At 42.7% G+C, this 18965-nt stretch overlaps 1 protein-coding gene across 4 annotated transcripts in view; it reads right to left on the reverse strand.

Moving 5' to 3' along the window:
* The window catches only part of nlk2 (nemo-like kinase, type 2), a 277172-nt gene that overhangs the window by 75223 nt on the left and 182984 nt on the right, over positions 1-18965 (reverse strand). For 2 of the 4 annotated variants that reach the window (XM_068010549.1, XM_068010552.1), the window contains exons 5-7: positions 17032-17117; positions 9864-9965; positions 838-1047 (exon numbers count right to left, since the gene is read on the reverse strand). In XM_068010549.1, the coding sequence (XP_067866650.1) occupies positions 838-1047; positions 9864-9965; positions 17032-17117 (398 nt within the window). The remainder of the gene's footprint in view (positions 1-837; positions 1048-9863; positions 9966-17031; positions 17118-18965) is intronic. The other 2 variants (XM_068010550.1, XM_068010551.1) reach the window with 2 other exon arrangements.

Genomic DNA, 18965 nt, shown 5'->3' on the forward strand with positions numbered 1-18965 from the left:
TTAGTACACTGGTACAAAAATACAACTGTATTTCTTTGAGTTTAGAAGTTTGAGGAATAATCCAAAGTCTTTTGAAATGATAAAGGGAATCAATATGGTACATACAAAAAAACTATTTACTTTGGTGGGGGAATCCAGAACAAGGGTACATAATCTTAAAATTAGAGTAGGCCATTTAGGGGTAAAATCAGGAAGCACTTTTTGACACAATAGGTAATGAAAATCCACAACACTTACCTAAAACACTGCAGATGCTAGGTTAATTGAAATTTTCAAGATGGAGATTGATAGTTTTTTTTTTCTGTTAGGTAAGCGTATCAAGGGATAGGGAGCAAGGCAGATAAATGGAGAGGAGATACAGACCAGCTACGATATAACTGTATAGTGGGAAAAGCTCAAAGGGCTAAGTGGCATACTTTTATTGCTCTCTTCCTATATTCTGCGAGTGCATTGGTAAAATTTATAAACAAATTTGTATGACCTCTATTAGTTTCAATTATTAACGTTTTGAAAAAAAGACATTGTACTGTGAATTTCCAGTTTTTCTTTTCCTCTCTCTTCCATCTATTAATATCACGTTTAAGATCGACTTGAGTGTTTTTCAGATAGGTGGCTTAAGGTTAATAAAAGGTTCAAATCTGAATACTACTGAGGTGAAGCAAATACTGTGTCTTTATACATAAACTTATTGAAACCTGCTACACATTTAGGGCTTATGTGAAGGAATAGTAGATTAATGTCTTGCAATGACTATCAAAACAGTACATAGGAATTTCATGCCTTTGAAACATAAGGCACCTTTTCTTGTGCCAAAATACACTTCAGTCAGCTGTTTACCTGTTGAATGGGACTTTGAGCCTGGAATAAGATTCTACGGCCTAAAAGCTCTGCAAAGATGCACCCTACAGACCAGATATCGATGGCATTAGTGTAATGGCGACTACCCATCAGGATCTCTGGTGCTCGGTAATACTGAGTGACAACTTCCTGGGTCATGTGACGGGACTCATCAAGTTCTTCTACTCTGGCAAGACCAAAGTCACAAATCTGCAAGAAAACAACATTGTTTGGAATGCTAGCAATAAATTTCTTAAATCTACAACCTCAAAGCAAGAATGGTTACAATACTTCCTACATAACAGTGATGTTCATTAAGTTTAAAGGGGAATTTAAAAAAAGCAACTGACCTTGCCATGTAATGAGTTTTGCATTTTAAGGTCAAAGATACTATAAAACCAAAAATACTCTATTTTAAGGAACTTGATGAGCAACAAAGTGACCTGAATAACGTTAGATTACAAAGGAATGACACATCCATCTGAACAGGCTACAGGTATAAGAAAACGGTTCAGTGTTACTGAACTATCAACATTTTTGCAGATTTTATTGCAAACATTACATTAATATTGAAAAACTTCAGGTGAACAAAAATTCAAGTGGCACAATTTTTTTAAAATTTATTCATGGGATGGGAGTGTCGCCTTTATTGCTCATCCCCTAATTATCCTTGAGAAGGGGATATGCTGACATTATGCTTTACTGGCTCAGCTGGTGAAGAGCTACATAGTCCCAAAAGATCCCAAGTTCAATGTCTAGTCTGTACTGAGTTGGCTAATCTTAAGGAAGTAGATGGGCACTATAATTAGACTCTTCAGCCTTTGGTCAGGGAGGAAATTGGAAGCTAAGCTCCCCACTGCTTGTCGCTATCCAATGGTCCCTTAAAGGTGTGCAAGTGGTGTTGGGCAAACACAGGATCAGGCTTGGCTAGGTTGAGATGTTTCCTATACATGAACAGCCTGCCAAAACTCACTCTTTAGATTCACCCATACGGAATTCTCAAATTAGGCAAGGTAGTAGGGGATACTCATGGAACTTTAAGAAAATTTTACATTGTAATTTAGCTAAACTGGACCATATTTGGTTTTCTATCCTTACCCAAACTATTTAAGGGCTTTACTATGCATGGTTAAGTGCAAATTTTGATTTCCAAATCTGAAACTTTGACGTTTTATGGAGTTGAATCTCAATTAGTTGTGCTATAACCGCACTCTAAATTAACCATGGACCAGCCACAGAAGCAAGTGTGGTAAGCTCATGGTATCTGACCTTTTCCTATCAAATAATTGTGCAGTAGAGTGACAGGGCACAAGTGGCATCACTTCAGGATAGGAAGTGGAAGGTTCCATCCAAAAATAGGAGGAATAAAAGGCACTGCATGCCATTCTAGGTCAAAACATTTCCTTTGCGCTACACATCGTGAGGAAACACTGGGGGTGTGGGCAGAGAAAAAAAAGCAAAAAAAACTACATTGCCAGGAGTCCAACTTCGTGAATGTAATGAGCAGCCAAAAGGTAGAACTTCTAAAAAAAAATCATCACATATGTAAGAAATGTGGATTGCCATTTTTACAGGCCTTTTTATATCTTTTGTATTATGAATTTTATGTACTTTCATATATATATGTTTTGAATAAACTTTTAGTAAACGAAGAGTTCTTTAGCTGCATATCTTTCTGGGGAAAAAATGTGACCTATATAGCTTGAGTCAACCAGAATTACTTTTTGATACAGACTAATAAACAGATAAAGGGAAAGAGCAGAACAGATATTGAAAACTATGTAACAACTTGTGATCAAAATGTAACAGGGAAGCAGGATGAGACTTGCCAAAAATGTATGATCTAATTGACCTTAAGGTTATAATGGACTGTTTGTACACATTGTACATCATGATCACATTTTCAAAACAAATGGAAGTACTAACAAACAAACTGGCAGGACCAATCGTAACAGTGATATGTATTAACCAATCAGTGCACAGAAGGAGCCACTGGCTATGAAGAATAAAAGAACTGACTTGGAAAGGATCAAGGCACAGATTTGAAGATGATAAAAGGAGACAAGAGAAGAGAAATCACGAGCCGTAAGTGCCACTAGAGCTGGAGAATCAAGGCCATCTGGACTAGGATATCAACTGCCTTGGATTTGTTAAGTATTGCTTTTAGCTTTAATAAATCATCCTGATATATTATGTGGCCCCATGTCCAAATTCTTATTGTCTGGTCCAAGAAAAAATTATTAGGAAGGTTTTAAATCTTACACATCACCAATTCAGTGTCTGAAGTTTAAGAACATAAAACTTTCAGGACAGGGGAAGAGCATTAAACCAAACCAAGGGAATAGTTTTCTTTTTAAAAAAAATTGATCAACCACACCTACATACTATACTCTTCAATCCATTCGCTGAAACGCATCCAATTATCTCATGGTCTACATTATGGGCTGCCATGGTCCTTTTCTGCTCTAAACTCTTTAAACTTGAGTCCTTGCATTTGAAACCTTCACAATAAAATAATTGTCTGGAAAATTGTTAATTTCTTTTGTAGCGTTGAAAAGCTCAAATTGATAACCTCCAAGTCTGAAATAGTCCAAAAAAAAGGACCAGCATCCATCTTGTTTCCTCAAACCTGAATTGGCTTTGTTGCTCATCGGGGTACCCTCGCGAGGGCAATACCTTATAAATAGGCAGCTGGAACTGTACACAATACATCAAAGTAAGGTTTGACCAATGCTTTATACGGCAACAACACAATTTGTACTTCATCCCTCTACTAATGGAATTTATTACCTTGCTTGCAATCTACTGCAGCTCATGCTGTGCTGATAGTTTGGATTTATCCAAACTATAACTCACGTTTAGCCACTGCACTACTGTTCCATTTACATTACTCCCTTTTGTTTCTATACTAATTATTTTACATATTTTCTGCTCTGAATTACAATTGGTCACCATTTCAATTGATGACCTAAAAATGTCATTCCTCTCAAATTTAGTTACACAGGTGCTCATTATTTCCTACATTTCTCAGTTAGAGTTTTTATTCTCTATACTAGTGCTTAACTCTTACTGGAATATCTCCTATGGCATTGCTTAGCGCATACGCTGTCTTGCAACTAGCTTCCTCAAGGCAGTTCATTTACACTGTTACGAAAATGCCTCAGTGTTTTGTTAAATATATTTTTTGAGGATTCATTTTTGAAAGACTGAAGAAATGTTAAACTTTGGGGTTTTCAAAGGGGGGGGGGGTGGTCAAGTAAAGGCCAGTTGACTTTGAAAAACAGTCCCTGGAAATTTTTTTTTTTTAAAGGGGCACTGAGGGGTCTCAAGGAAAACAAGCCTATCCAGGAAACCACCTGACTTCCAGCTCAATAAACAGAGAACTTTGGACACCTGGAGAAGTTGTTTACAAAGAAGTGACAGGTCAAGAATGATGGAGATCAAAAGGTTGACCTCTAGTTGTCGATTTTGCTTTTGAATTGTTTTGAGTTGAGGTTAAACAGTATAAAAAGGGAGAGAACTTCCAAGGAGAGAAGACCAGAACCCAGATCAGCTGTCCAGCACCTCTCAAAGACCCTGAGAAGCCCACTGTGCCAACTCATCTAGTCTCCTGTCTTTGAAGAAAAGCCTGCTAATTTAATTCTCAGCGCCACCTGAAAAGAACTGTTCTAAAAGATCCCAGTGACAAATCTAAGTGTACTTGGAGGCTAGACTGTATGCCAGTTTTGGAACACAACATCTCATCTGTTGTTTCTTCAAGAATGAGCAAGTATTCAACCCAAAGGCTGAATTTTATGATTGTGTGGCGGCGCACTCTGATGTCGGCGACATGCCCGGGTGCACCGACTGCTGCTGAGCCCATTTGATATTATGTGCGGGGCTCATTTAAATGGAGCGGGTGGAGCGGTCGCCCCTAGCAACGACGTTCGACGCCAACACGCAGGCACCGGCACCATTTTTAAAGGGCTTCAAGCCCTTAAAAACATTTCAAATTTTAAAGCAACAGTATTTTAGATTGGACTTAAAATATTCAGTGAAAACTGCAGGCCCTTTCCCACCCCCCACAATGTTTTTTTAAAAATTGGCCCATATGCCAATGATCAACTACCACGAACTTTCCCACCCAACCTCTTCAACCCTTTCTGAGCATCCCCACAGCCAATAAAAAACATTTTCCCCGCTTCCCCACCCATCCCCCAACCCTGATAATTTCACTCCTCCCCCTTCCCCACCAGCGTCTCACCTCAGAACTCTGTTCGGAGCTCTGAAGACGTGCGAGTTGCGGCCAGGCCCGTAATATTGGCGTGGGATGGCCGCTGGGACCAGGTAGGTTTATTTACATCTTGCTTTAATTAATTTTAATATTTAAATGAAGGCCCTGCCGGGACCTCGCCGCCACTGGTAAATGCGGCGAGGCCTTCTCGGCATCGTGGGGGGGGCCTCTGCCGCAAGTATTTTACAGGCCCACCCCACCATGACGTGAGGGGCTGGTAAAATCCAGCCCCAAGTGTTTTATTTTGTCTGTAATAGAGTTCTAAGGACAAAAATCCCTTTATTTATCTGGTTAACCAGTGTGTGTGAGAGAGAGAGAGATAGAGGGGGAGAGTGACTAAGGTAAAAAGGGAACTTTAATATTTCAATCTGTTTATGCTTTACTTCATTACTGGTTAAGACTTGTTTTATAATATACTGATAATTTTGCTGTTTATTAAAGAAACCTGGTTGGTGTGTTTTATTCTGGGATAAAAATAGAGTCTATGATTGACTATCAGTAAGTGGGGAAAAAATTTAAATATATGCTGTGACCCATGGAAAAGTGGAACTAGAATTAACAGTGCACTTCTCCCGCCTCAGTCGTAACAACACCTATTAGGAAAATTCCATCAAAAATGTTAATACTCCCTTAGTATTATACAGTATGTTGTACATTATATTAGGTCACATACAATGCATTATTAGTTGATTTCCTGTGGTATAGCTTGAGTAGTCAAGGCCAACTATAGTCTTTGGGTGAAGCAGGGTTAGAGGATAATAGGACCCCTGCAGGCAGACTTATTCAGCCCCTTTTTAAAGTCGTACATTCCCTCTTTTATATAAAAGCAAAATACTGCGGATGCTGGAAATCTGAAACAAAAACAAGAAATGCTGGATTCACTCAGCAGGTCTGGCAGCATCTGTGGAAAGAGAAGCAGAGTTAACGTTTCGGGTCAGTGACCCTTCTTCGGAACTGACAAATATTAGAAAAGTCACAGATTATAAACAAGTGAGGTGGGGGTTGGGCAAGAGATAACAAAGGAGAAGGTGCAGATTGGACCAGGCCACATAGCTGACCAAAAGGTCACGGAGCAAAGGCAAACAATATGTTAATGGTGTGTTGAAAGACAAAGCATTAGTACAGATTAGGTGTGAATATACTGAATATTGAACATCAGCAAGTGCAAACCTGAAGAAAAACAACCTGAAAAAAACAGTGGGTGAGCAAACTGAACAAACTAAGATGAACTGAAATAAATACAAAAAAAGATTGTAAAAAATGTAAAAAGGAATGCCAAAAAAAAAAAGGAAGAAAAAATAACTAAAAATGACTAAAAATGAAAGTAAAGTGGGGGGCTGTCATGCTCTGAAATTATTGAACTCAATGTTCAGACCGGCAGGCTGTAGTGTGCCTAATCGGTAGATGAGATGCTGTTCCTCGAGCTTGCGGTGATGTTCACTGGAACACTGCAGCAATCCCAGGACAGAGATGTGAGCATGAGAGCAGGGGGGAGTGTTGAAATGGCAAGCAACCGGAAGCTCAGGGTCCTGCTTGCGGACTGAGCGGAGATGTTCCGCAAAGCGGTCACCCAGTCTGCGCTTGGTCTCCCCAATGTAGAGGAGACCACACTGTGAGCAGCGAATACAGTATACTACATTGAAAGAAGTACAAGTAAATCGCTGCTTCACATGAAAGGAGTGTTTGGGGCCTGGGATAGTGAGGAGAGAGGAGGTAAAGGGACAGGTATTACACCTCCTGCGATTGCAAGGGAAGGTGCCCTGGGACGGGGACGAGGTGGTGGGGGTAATGGAGGAGTGGACCAGGGTGTCGCGGAGGGAACGATCCCTTCGGAGGTAGCTGTGGGAGTCAGTGGGCTTATAATGGATATTGGTAGACAACCTATCCCCAGAGATGGAGACAGAGAAGTCGAGGAAGGGAAGGGAAGTGTCAGAGATGGATCATGTAAAGGTGAGAGAAGGGTGGAAATTGGAAGCAAAGTTGATAAAGTTTTCTAGTTCGGGGCGGGAGCAGGAAACGGCACCGATACAGTCATCAATGTACCGGAAAAAGAGTTGGGGGAGGGGGCCTGAGTAGGACTGGAACAAAGAATGCTCGACATATCCCACAAAAAGACAGGCATAACTAGGACACAGCTACCTCGACTACACTTCTTCACACCCTACCTCCTGTAAGGACTCCATTCCATTCTCCCAGTTTCTCCGTCTCCGACGCATCTGCTCTGATGATGCTACCTTCCATGACGGTGCTTCTGATATGACCTCCTTTTTCCTCAACCGAGGATTTCCCCCCACTGTGGTTGACAGGGCCCTCAACCGTGTCCGACCCATTCCCCGCACCTCTACCCTCACCCCTTCCCCTCCCTCCCAGAACCGTGACAGGGTTCCCCTTGTCCTCACTTTTCATCCCACCAGCCTCCATATCCAAAGGATCATCCTCCGCCATTTTCGCCACCTCCAGCGTGATGCCACTACCAGTCGCATCTTCCCCTCCCTTCCCCTGTCAGCATTCCGAAGGGACCGTTCCCTCCGCGACACCCTGGTCCACTCCTCCATTACCCCCACCACCTCGTCCCCGTCCCAGGGCACCTTCCCTTGCAATCGCAGGAGGTGTAATACCTGTCCCTTTACCTCCTCTCTCCTCACTATCCCAGGCCCCAAACACTCCTTTCAGGTGAAGCAGCGATTTACTTGTACTTCTTTCAATGTAGTATACTGTATTCGCTGCTCACAGTGTGGTCTCCTCTACATTGGGGAGACCAAGCGCAGACTGGGTGACCGCTTTGCGGAACATCTTCGCTCAGTCCGCAAGCAGGACCCTGAGCTTCCGGTTGCTTGCCATTTCAACACTCCCCCCTGCTCTCATGCTCACATCTCTGTCCTGGGATTGCTGCAGTGTTCCAGTGAACATCAACGCAAGCTCGAGGAACAGCATCTCATCTACCGATTAGGCACACTACAGCCTGCCGGTCTGAACATTGAGTTCAATAATTTCAGAGCATGACAGCCCCCCACTTTACTTTCATTTTTAGTCATTTTTAGTTATTTTTTCTTCCTTTTTTTTTTGGCATTCCTTTTTACATTTTTTACAATCTTTTTTTGTATTTATTTCAGTTCATCTTAGTTTGTTCAGTTTGCTCACCCACTGTTTTTTTCAGGTTGTTTTTCTTCAGGTTTGCACTTGCTGATGTTCAATATTCAGTATATTCACACCTAATCTGTACTAATGCTTTGTCTTTCAACACACCATTAACATATTGTTTGCCTTTGCTCAGTGACCTTTTGGTCAGCTATGTGGCCTGGTCCAATCTGCACCTTCTCCTTTGTTATCTCTTGCCCAACCCCCACCTCACTTGTTTATAATCTGTGACTTTTCTAATATTTGTCAGTTCCGAAGAAGGGTCACTGACCCGAAACGTTAACCCTCTTTTATATACTTTGGTCTTAGAGTAAAATCACAACTTAAAATTTTGGAAACAGACTTGGAACAGGAGTTTCTCAACAGTACAAGGCAAGGCGCTGGGAGATGCAAAACTAGGATTACAATGGTGGAGGGGTGTAAGTACAACATGACCAGTTTATATAGGCAGTTCCATTGTAAGCTCGGCCACAGGATGGAGAAATTGACAGAAGTATAACCAAAATGTGACAGCAGAAATAAAGTTTTATAGACGAGTAGTATGAGCAGATGCAAGTTTTTCTTCAATACATTAGATATAATAAATAGAAATCCTCTAGTAGAATGGCCGTAAGAAAAACAATCTATTGTTATGGTGGAACTGCATTTTATTAGGCCTGCTCCTTTAAGGCCAGAAAGTATATACTCTGCGATCAAGTGGTCTAAATATATTTAGCCTGAGGTCATTTTCTTTTGTTGAGGGAAATGTGTGGTTAGATTGGCAGTTAGTTGTAAATCTGAAGCACATTCCAAGGTCAATTAAAGGCCAAGTGCTGTAGCTGAGCGATGTTAAGACATTGTCACGATTTGTTCCTATTTTGTTGAAACATTTCAGCCATCTTGTGCAATTGAGAACTTTTTAGGAAGCAAATGATCTCCTGTGGCATTGCTCATTGCGATCTGTCAGATATTTAGTTTTCAAGAAGGAGTTAGATATAGCTCTTGGGTCTAAAGGGATCAAAGGGTATGGGGCGAAAGCAGGAACAGGCTGCTGAGTTGGATGATCAGCCATGATCATAATGAATGGCGGAGCAGGCTCGAAGGGCCGAATGGCCTACTCCTGCTTCTATTTTCAATGTTTCTACATGCTCTTTTATCCTATGTAACATAATATATTGGACTACACAATGTGGCGGCAGGGGGAGGGAAGGAATCGGTATAGGAGGAAGCAGGGGAAACAAATGGTGTTCTCTGAGCAGCATGTAGTAGTAGAGTTAAACTAATGGGGGTAATAATCAACTTTCTTCACTTCCCAGAAGGGTACAATGGCCCCAGAATTCTATTAGCAGTGACCTGGGGTATCATAACTGTGCGTGGCAGAAGCAGGTTTTCTAGTTGTGTCAATTTCGTATCTAATACCATACTTCAGCTCCTAAAAAGGACAGATTAGAGAAGATTCGCAGCATGAATTTCACAGTAGATCAGTGCCCATTTTTGTATCTTGTTACAAGCATTTTATTAAACCCTAACTGAATCTCCACGAAGGATGAAAGCAGCGGTCAAACCCAACTTTAAAAGAAATGTACACAATTTGTAAAAAAACTAGCTTGTGTAGATATGATGCAAAGCTGCATACCCTCAAAGCAGAAAAGATTAGCCCATAGCCACATTTATGACTGCTTACGTCCACTATAACAATTCCACCAAATCCCAACACGTAAATGAACTGAAGAAATTGCTGTGAATATATAAAAATGTGAATCAGAGATCTATTTCGCAATAAACATATGTTTAATTTTCAGTAACTGTTGCACAGATGTTTGGTTTAGGCAAAGCAGGCACTGCCCCATTGAAATAAAACTCCAATTCTCACTCATTTCATTGGATGTACAATTAGTGCCATTGCCAGTCAAATGCCAACACCTAATAAATAAAAATGCTTTTTTGGAGAAAGAAACTACTGCCTTTTCAATTGGATTTCATGTAATCTGTGTGGATAGGTGACTTTCAATGAGTAATTGATGTTGATCATTAAGCATAATGACAGGAAGTACGAGAGGGTCTGACATTCTTGAAAGCGGAAAAATTGGCAGGACCAGATGGATTGCATCCCAGGTTGTTAAAGGAAGCTAGGGAGGAAATAGCAGATGCAGTGAGGATCATCTTCAAATCCTCACTAGATACAGGCGAGGTACCAGGTGATTTGAGGTCAGCGAATGTTGTACCATTGTTTTAAAAGGATGCGAGGGATAAGCCAAATAATTATAGGCCAGTCAGTCTGACCTCGGTGGTGGGTAAATTGTTAGAATCAATTCTGAGGGACAGGATAAAGTGCCACTTAGAAAGGCACGAATTAATCAGGGATAGTCAGCAAGAATTTGGTAGGGGAAGGTCATGTCTTACTAACTTGATTGAGTTTTTTGAGGAAATGACAGGGAGGATTGATGAGGGTAGTGCAGTGGATGTAGTCTACATGGATTTTAGTAAGGCATTTGACAAGGTCCCACATGGCACACTGGTCATTAAAATGAAAGCCCATGCGATACAGGGGAATGTAGCAGGTTGGATCCAGAAATGGCTCAGGCACAGGAAACAAAGGCCAAAAGTTGACAGATGTTTTTTCCGAATGGAAAGCTGTTTCCAGTGGCGTTCCACAGGGCTCAGTGTTGGGTCCCTTGCTGTTTGTGGTATATATTAATGATTTGGACTTAAATGTGGGAGGCATGATTGGGAAATTTGCTGATGGCACAAAAATTGGCCATGTAGTTGATAGTGAAGAGGATAGCTGTAGACTCCAGAAGGATATCAATGGCTTGGTTGAGTGGGTGGGAAAGTGGCAAATGGAATTCAATTCAGAGAAGTGTGAGGTATGCATTTGGGGAGGGCAAATAAAGCAAGGGGATACACAATAAACGGGAGGATATTGAGAGGGGTAGAAGAAGTGAGAGACCTTGGAGTGCATGTCCACAGGTCCCTGAAGGTGGCAGGACAGGTGGATAGAGTGAAGGTGGCATATGGATTGCTTTCCTTTATTGGCTGAGGTATAGAATACAAAAGCAGGATGTGATGCTGGAACTGCATAAAATGCCGGATAGGCCACAGCTGGAGTATTGCATACAGTTCTGGTCACATTACAGAAAGGACATAATTGATCTGGAGAGAGTACAGAGGAGATTTACAAGAATGTTGCCAGGGCTTGAAAGTTGTAGCTATGAGGAAAGATTGGATAGGCTAGGGTTGTTTTCCCTGGAACTGAGGAGGTTGAGGGGAGACTTAATTGAGGTACACAAAATTGTGAGGGGCCTAGATAGAATGGACAGGAAGGACCGGTTTACCCTGGCGTGGAGGTCAATTACCAGGGTACACAGATTTAAGGTGATTGGTAGAAGGAATACAGGGGACATGAGGGAAATGTTTTCGCCCAGAGGGCGGTGGGAGTCTGGAATTCACTGCCAGGAATGGTGCTGGAGGCAGAAACCCTCAATTCTTTTAAAAGGTACCTGGACATGCACCTGAATAGCTGTAACCTGCAAGGCTATCAGCCAGGTGCTGGAAGGTGAGATTAGATTGGGTGGCTAGTTTTTTCAGCTGGCACAGACATGATGGACTGAATGGCCTCCTTCTGTGCTGTAATTGTTCTATGGTTCTATTATCTCACTGAAAACAAAGATTTGATAGTCACTTTAAGACGAGAGGTTAAACTAATTTGAGTGGCAATAAATTTCTTTATATACAATTCTGTTGTACGTTTGAGCAAAAAGTTATAGTCAAGTTTTTAAACACATCATTGCTTGCTTTCCTTTTAGGTCCCCACTGCTGCTTCTTTCTACCACCCTGCATATATTGTTGAATCAGACTGCTTGGAGATGTATACTTTGTATACAACGGAGAACTTAATGAAACTCGCCTAAATAGGTCAGAGTTGAAATTGAAGCATATCCTGCACCAGTTGAGTTTCATATTCTACCAGTTATCAATCCAAACTTTACTAGCCCAAAAAAGTTTGATTTCTCGCCGTATTCTTCTAAAAGTTACAGAATTCTTTGTAAACTTAACATGCAACTTAATCAATTCTCAGAACTGTGTTTAACAAGATTGTGTTTAACAAAACATGCACAGCAGTGAGACATAGATCAATATTGTAGATGGCAGTGTCTCCTCATACATATTAGAATCTAATTGCCATATATACTGCACTATGCAAAAATTCTGCCAGGGTGTTAAAAGAAATTCTTCTGCTTAAACAAATATAATTTACAGAGGAGAGCCTATAAAACTGGTTCAACAAATTATTATTTTCAACTTGGGATACAATGGCAAAATGGAACTTAAAAAGCATACACATCTTAGTTTTTGTTCACCCTTGGAAAAAGTAACCCTTCCAATTTTCACTCCTCCCCAAGGCATGGTGCCAGGCACCCTCTAGTATCTTGCTGAAGTGAGTACTCATACATGAGCCTTTGTATGCGTGTGTACGGTGTGGCGTGGTGCTTGGTGGTGTGGGTGTAGAAGGAGTGTCGGAGGGAGAGAAAGCAACACAGCCAAGTCTAATCTTATCCTCATCAGACACATGCATACATTTTTGATTAGGTTGAGCAGTTGCAACAAGGCTGCCCCAATTTTGACCTCCCCAAACTAAAAGCACTAAGACCAACTGAGCTAGCTTCCATATGAGAAAGATCAGCCAACTCAAGTCTTCCCAGTTGAATGGTTCAGCCAAATCCACTGAACCATCAGGGAACTTGTGCGAATAGTTTTTAAAACTAAGCCAACAATTGTTTTAGGAGTTTGTTTCAGTTTGTGTAAAATAAATGCCTGCAAGAAGTGGTTTTTAATTTGTGCATGCAGAGCGCCTTACTACCAAATGAAGCTGCAGAGTCCAGCCCGCCAAAGTTTCCCATCCAGCCCGCAGATGAAAACTGTACTTGGCCATTGCTCCTCTTTACTTCACGGTGTTTGCTCTCAACCATTTGCTTTCAGGTTCGGGGATGAGAAATTTCTTCTGGCCCGTCAAAGATTTCTATTACAATCAGCTGCCCTGCTGTTTATGGTGAGCGAGCACCTGCTGGGAAATGTAGTCCCCCTGCTCCCCAGTCCCTGTGGATGGAACCATAATCTGGGATAACTCCTCCCAGAGAGCACCGTGTGCCTGCGTGGCGATTGTGACCCGGTGGCGCGGCCCCAGAGGTTAATGAGTAGAACAGGTCATGACAGATGGTAGTTGTGGTCAGCCTGGGGAACCGACAGTATGCTGATTAAAGTGAAGGCGAGCCCGGGGTGCGGCCTAGGCCCGGCAGGAGGGGGAGAGAGCGGCAGAGGCAGACAGACACAGACAGACAATGGGGGGGGAGAGAGAGAGAGAGAGAGGGAGAGTGAATCAGAGAATGGTGGGGGGGGGGGAGACAGAGAGTCAGAGAGAAAGTGGGGGGGGGGAAGGGAGGTGAGGAACACACAAGACAGAGGGGAGAGAAGAGAGACAGACAAACACGGGGGTGAGGGTGCTGGGAAGAGAGAGAAACAGACACGGGGTGGGGGAAGAGAGACAGACACAGAAGGTGGGGGGAGAAGAGACAGAGCGGGCGAGGGGGTGGGTGAGCGGGAGGCAGAGAGCAATTGCAATCACTCCTGACAGATGGACGTCTATCTGGAATACTCTGCATCTCTACATCACATGTGTGGGCAGACATTATCTACTTGTGCGAGCAAAAGCAATGCCAGGTATCTCACTAAATCTGTGTTCAACATAGTAAATTCATAAAATTAATCTCATTTAAAGCTTGTTCACAAAAATGCACATTTTCTGTTGTTTTGATTCGTAATAAAATAAATTTCTAATGCCTTATCCTTCTGAAATTTGCTCACCAGCTCCCTATGTACAATTTCTAATGTGACCCCTCATGCCAAAAGGTTGGACACCCCAGATCTAGAACTAGCGAAGAGGAGCATTTCGTTGTAAAATATAGCATTAGTGTTAACAATGATTTTCTACAGTAAATTTAAAATGTTCAGTGTTGCTCTGTGCATCAACCATACTGTAGCATAATCTAACATTTTCTAGTAAGTAAGCTTAACTATATTGAAAATCTCATTCTGTAGTTTAGTAGTCCTACAATAAGCCATTTTTGGGAGAAGAGTCATTGGAAAAAACTGGATTGGCAGTTGCAACAGCAATGATCTCCTCTTGAAGATGTGCTGAGTGTGAGCTCTTAATCACCAACAGCTTTCTGCAAGACGTCTTGGATGCACCCGTTCCGTGCATTGTTCTCTAATTGACTATGGCATCACCAGGCAGAGGGATAGGCAGGATTTGCGTGTAATGAAAGCCACGTGAGGCGCTGACGGCTAGACTGACCACCGACCTTATCTCAGAGCTAAACATCAAGATCCATCCCCTTAGACACCCCTAGGGCATGAGGGCCCAGAGCATCTCAATGTCTCAAGGCTCAGCGAAAATGGACACTCACTGCTTCGAGGATGACTGAACTGGGTAACCTTCAGCGATATAGTATACTCCATAGCTCTAGAGGTCCTTGGCCCTACCTCTCATAATCAAGATTGGTTTGATGAAAGCACTAGAGGAGTAACATCACCCCTGTCGGGCTTACCTCAATGACAAGTCGTCATTATTCAAGCATGATGCCTACTGAAACATCCGCAAGACTGTCTAATTCAAGCTGAGAGAGATGCAAGACACATGACTGAATCAGAAAGCAGACGAACTCCAGTCATATGCCGCCCACAAAGATTGGAAGAGATTCTACAATGCTCTGAAATCTGTCTACGGGCCCCAGTCTATAGGTTCATCACAAATGGGTCAACTCTGCTCACAGAAAATGGCCAAATTCTAGAAAGATGGGTAGAGCGTTTTAACCACATCCTCAACTTGCCTTTATCCATCAATGAAGAAACAACTAACAGGCTGCCAAAGGCTATCAATTGCTCTCTTGATGACCCTTCCAGGCTGTTAGAAATGACAAAAGCTATGAAACTCCTGTCTAGTGGCAAAGTTCCAGGAGCTGGTGCCATCCCAGCTGAGGTTTACAAGGTCGGAGGTCAATGCCTGGTCAAGAACCTCACTGAACTCCTTCAGTCTATGTGGGAGCAAAGAACCATCCCGCAAGAATACAAAGATGCCTCCATTGTCCACCTGTACAAATGGAAAGGAACTTGCCAATCTTGCAACAATCACAGAGAATATCACTCCCCTCCATCACCAGCAAAATCTTCGCCAGAATCCTTCTGATTCGCTTAGTGCAATATCTCGAACAGGATCGGTTGCCAGAGTTATTGCAATTTCAGAACAGGTCGAGGAATCACAAACATGGCATTTGCAGTTAGATAGCCCAAGGAGAAATGCCAAAAACATGGATCTCTACTCCACGTTTGTTGATCTGACCAAGGCAGTCAACACAGTCAGTTGTGAGGACCTTTGGAGGTAATGGAGAGATTCAGCTGCTCTGAGAAATTCATCACAATGGTTCAACAGTTCCATGATGGCATGCTCGTGTGTCCTGGATGATGGCGAGTCTTCTGACCCACTCCCAGTCACTAATGGAGTTACACAGGGCCGCATGCTAGCACCAACCCTCTTCAGCATGTTTTTCTCCCTCTGATGCCTTCCATAATGGTGATCCTGGCATTGAAATCAGATATCGCATGGACAGGAAGCTGCTCAATCTGAGACGACTCTGGGAAAAATCTAAGGTCTTCAAGGACATACTTCGTGATTTCCTGTTTGCCAATAACTGTGCACTCGCTGCCAGTTCAGAGCTGGACACGCAATGCTCTCCAATGCATACGACAACTTAGGCCTTACAATCAGCTCAAAGAAAACTGAAGTCATGTACCAGCCTGCTCCAGGAAAGCCTCATCGAGCCCAAAGTTTCAGTCCATGACCAGAATCTGTTAGCAGTAGATAAGTTCATTTATCTCAGCAGCACACTCTCGAGCTGTCTATATCGATGATGCGACACATGCAAGAATTGCTAAAGCAAGACTAGCCTTTGGCAGACTTCAATCATCAGTCTAGGAACGAAATGTAGTAAGTCTGCCTAACAAACTGAAAGTCTATAGAGCAACAGTCCTGCCCACTCTGCTTTATGCATGCGAAACTTGGAATATCTGCCAGTGTCATGCCAAGAAGCTCAACCATTGTCACTTGAGCTGCCTTCAGAAGCTTCTGAAGGTCAGATGGCAGGACAAAATACCAGACACTGAGATAGCAAGCATCCACACCATATTGAGACAGCCACAACTGAGCTGGGTTGCTCATGTAGCCAGAATGCCTGATATTTACTTTCCAAAGCAAATCTTCTATGGAGAGCTTGAGTCAGGGGTGCACTCTCATGGCGGTCAAAGCAAGTGCTTTGACACTGAAGGCTTCACTTAGGAGTTTGATATTGATCCCTGGCACAACCAAATAAAAAAAAGGGTGCAGCCTCCTTCGAAAGCAAGCGCATATCAGAAGCAGAGAGAAAATGCAAGAGGAGGAAATCCCAAGCCAGTAGCTCGTCCAAAGCTCAATCGCCTGCGGTAACCTGCCCTATTCGCAGCAAACCTTCCAGGCACAGATCGAACTTAGCAGTCACCCATGTACTGCACTGGAACTATACAAATACCCCAGATAATGGACATGACCATCTTTACCTGGAAGGTTGAATAACAGTCCTACATGAAGCCATTTTTGGGGTGCACAAGAAAAAAGTGCATACTTTGCCATATAAAGCAGAAATAGAATACTTATTTTCACTAGCTCTTACTGGTACACAAGTTCAATTAATACTGTAGAAATTGACCAAACTGACCTTAAGGACACAGTTGCTGTTCACAAGAAGGTTCCCTGGTTTAATGTCGCGGTGTAATATGCCAGCTGAATGCAGATACTTCAACCCTAAGATTAAAAGTAAATAAATATTTAAAACTGCGTAAGTACTTAACACTGCACACATTTCTCTAATGGTATCCATCTGAAAAGTATCTCCAGTGGTGTTCTACCACATTCCAGAGAGTATTTACCCCCAACATATTAGATCTTGCAGTGGGCTAAATTAAAAATCTAAAACATTCTATCCTGTTTTTTCTTTAATCAACTGGAGTCATTTTCCAGAAGCTGGCAACATGAACACTGCAACTTAAACATTTGCAAAGTCAATTCCCATCTCTAAGCAACTTCACAAACAATATGAAAATATCAGTTTCTTCTGAAAGTTGCTCAAGTGCTGCAGAATAAACAGAATTTAAGTATATATTCTTAAAAGGTCAAGTTATTCATGTGTTACATACTAAAATCTATCCCTATTTCCCTTTATTTACACTCTGCCTGCTAAGAGATGTGTAACGTGCATCATGCACAAATCCCCTTCTTCCTTGTGAAGTACTACTTGGTATCTACACATTCTTTAACAGGATGGTTGACCAAAAAAAAAATTGCATTATATAGCACCTTTCACGCCCTCAGGACATCCCAAAATGGTGCACAGCCAATTTTTTTTTATGCATTCATGAGATGTGGGCGTTGCTGGCTAGGCCATTAATGCCCATCCCTAATTGCCCTCGAGAAGGTGGTGGTGAGCTGCCTTCTTGAACTGCTGCAGTCCATGTGGGGTAGGTACACCCACAGTGCTGTTAGAAAGGGAGTTCCAGGATTTTGACCCAGAGACAGTGAAGGAACAGAGATATAGTTCCAAGTCAGGAGGAGTGTGATTTGGAGGGGAACTTGCAGGTGGTGGTGTTCTCATGCATCTGCTACTCGTGTTCTTCTAGGTGGTAGAGGTCGTGGGTTTGGAAGGTGCTGTCTCAGGAGCCTTGGTGCGTTGCTGCAGTGTATCTTGTAGATGGTATACACTGCTGCCACCGTGCATTGGTGGAGCAGGGAGTGATTGTTTGTAGATTTGGTGTTAAGCAAGCGGGCTGCTTTTTCGTGGATGGTGTCGAGCTTCTTGAGTGTTGCTGGAATTGCACCTACTCAGGCAAGTGAAGAGTACTCCATCACCCTCCTGACTTGTGTCTTGTAGATGGTAGACAGGCTTTGGTGAGTCAGGAAGTGAGTTACTTGCCGCAGGATTCCTAGCCTCTGACCTGCTCTTGTAGCCACAGTATTTATTTAGCTATTCAAGTTCAGTTTCTGGTCAATGGTAACCCCCAGGATGTTGATAGTGGGGGATTCAGCAATCGTAATGCCATTGAATGTCAAGGGGTGATGGTCAGATTCTCTCTTGTTGGAGATGGTCATTGCCTGGCACTTGTGTGGCGCAAATGTTACTTGCCACTTATCAGCCCAAGCCTGGATATTGTCCAGGGCTTGCTGCATTTCTACACGGACTGCTTCAGTATCTGAGGAGTTGCGAATGGTGCTGAACATTGTGCAATCATCAGCGAACATCCTCACTTCTGACCTTATGATTGAAGGAAAGTCGTTGATGAAGCAGCTGATGATGGTTGGGCCTAGGGCACTACCCTGAAGAACTCCTACAGTGAAGTCCTGGAGCTGAGATGATTGACCTCCAACAATCACAACCATCTTCCTTTGTGCTAGGTATGACTCCAACCAGTGGAGAGTTTTCCCCCAATTCCCATTGACTCCAGTTTTGCTAGGGATCCTTGATGCCATGCTCAGTCAAATGCTGCCTTGATGTCAAGGGCAATCACTCTCACCTCACTTCTGGAGTTCAGCTCTTTTGTCCACGTTTGAACCAAGGCTGTAATGAGGTCAGGAGCAGAGTGGCCCTGGTGGAACCCA

The sequence above is a fragment of the Heterodontus francisci genome, chromosome 30, assembly GCF_036365525.1.
Source record: "Heterodontus francisci isolate sHetFra1 chromosome 30, sHetFra1.hap1, whole genome shotgun sequence".
NCBI classification, from domain to species: Eukaryota; Metazoa; Chordata; class Chondrichthyes; order Heterodontiformes; family Heterodontidae; genus Heterodontus; species Heterodontus francisci.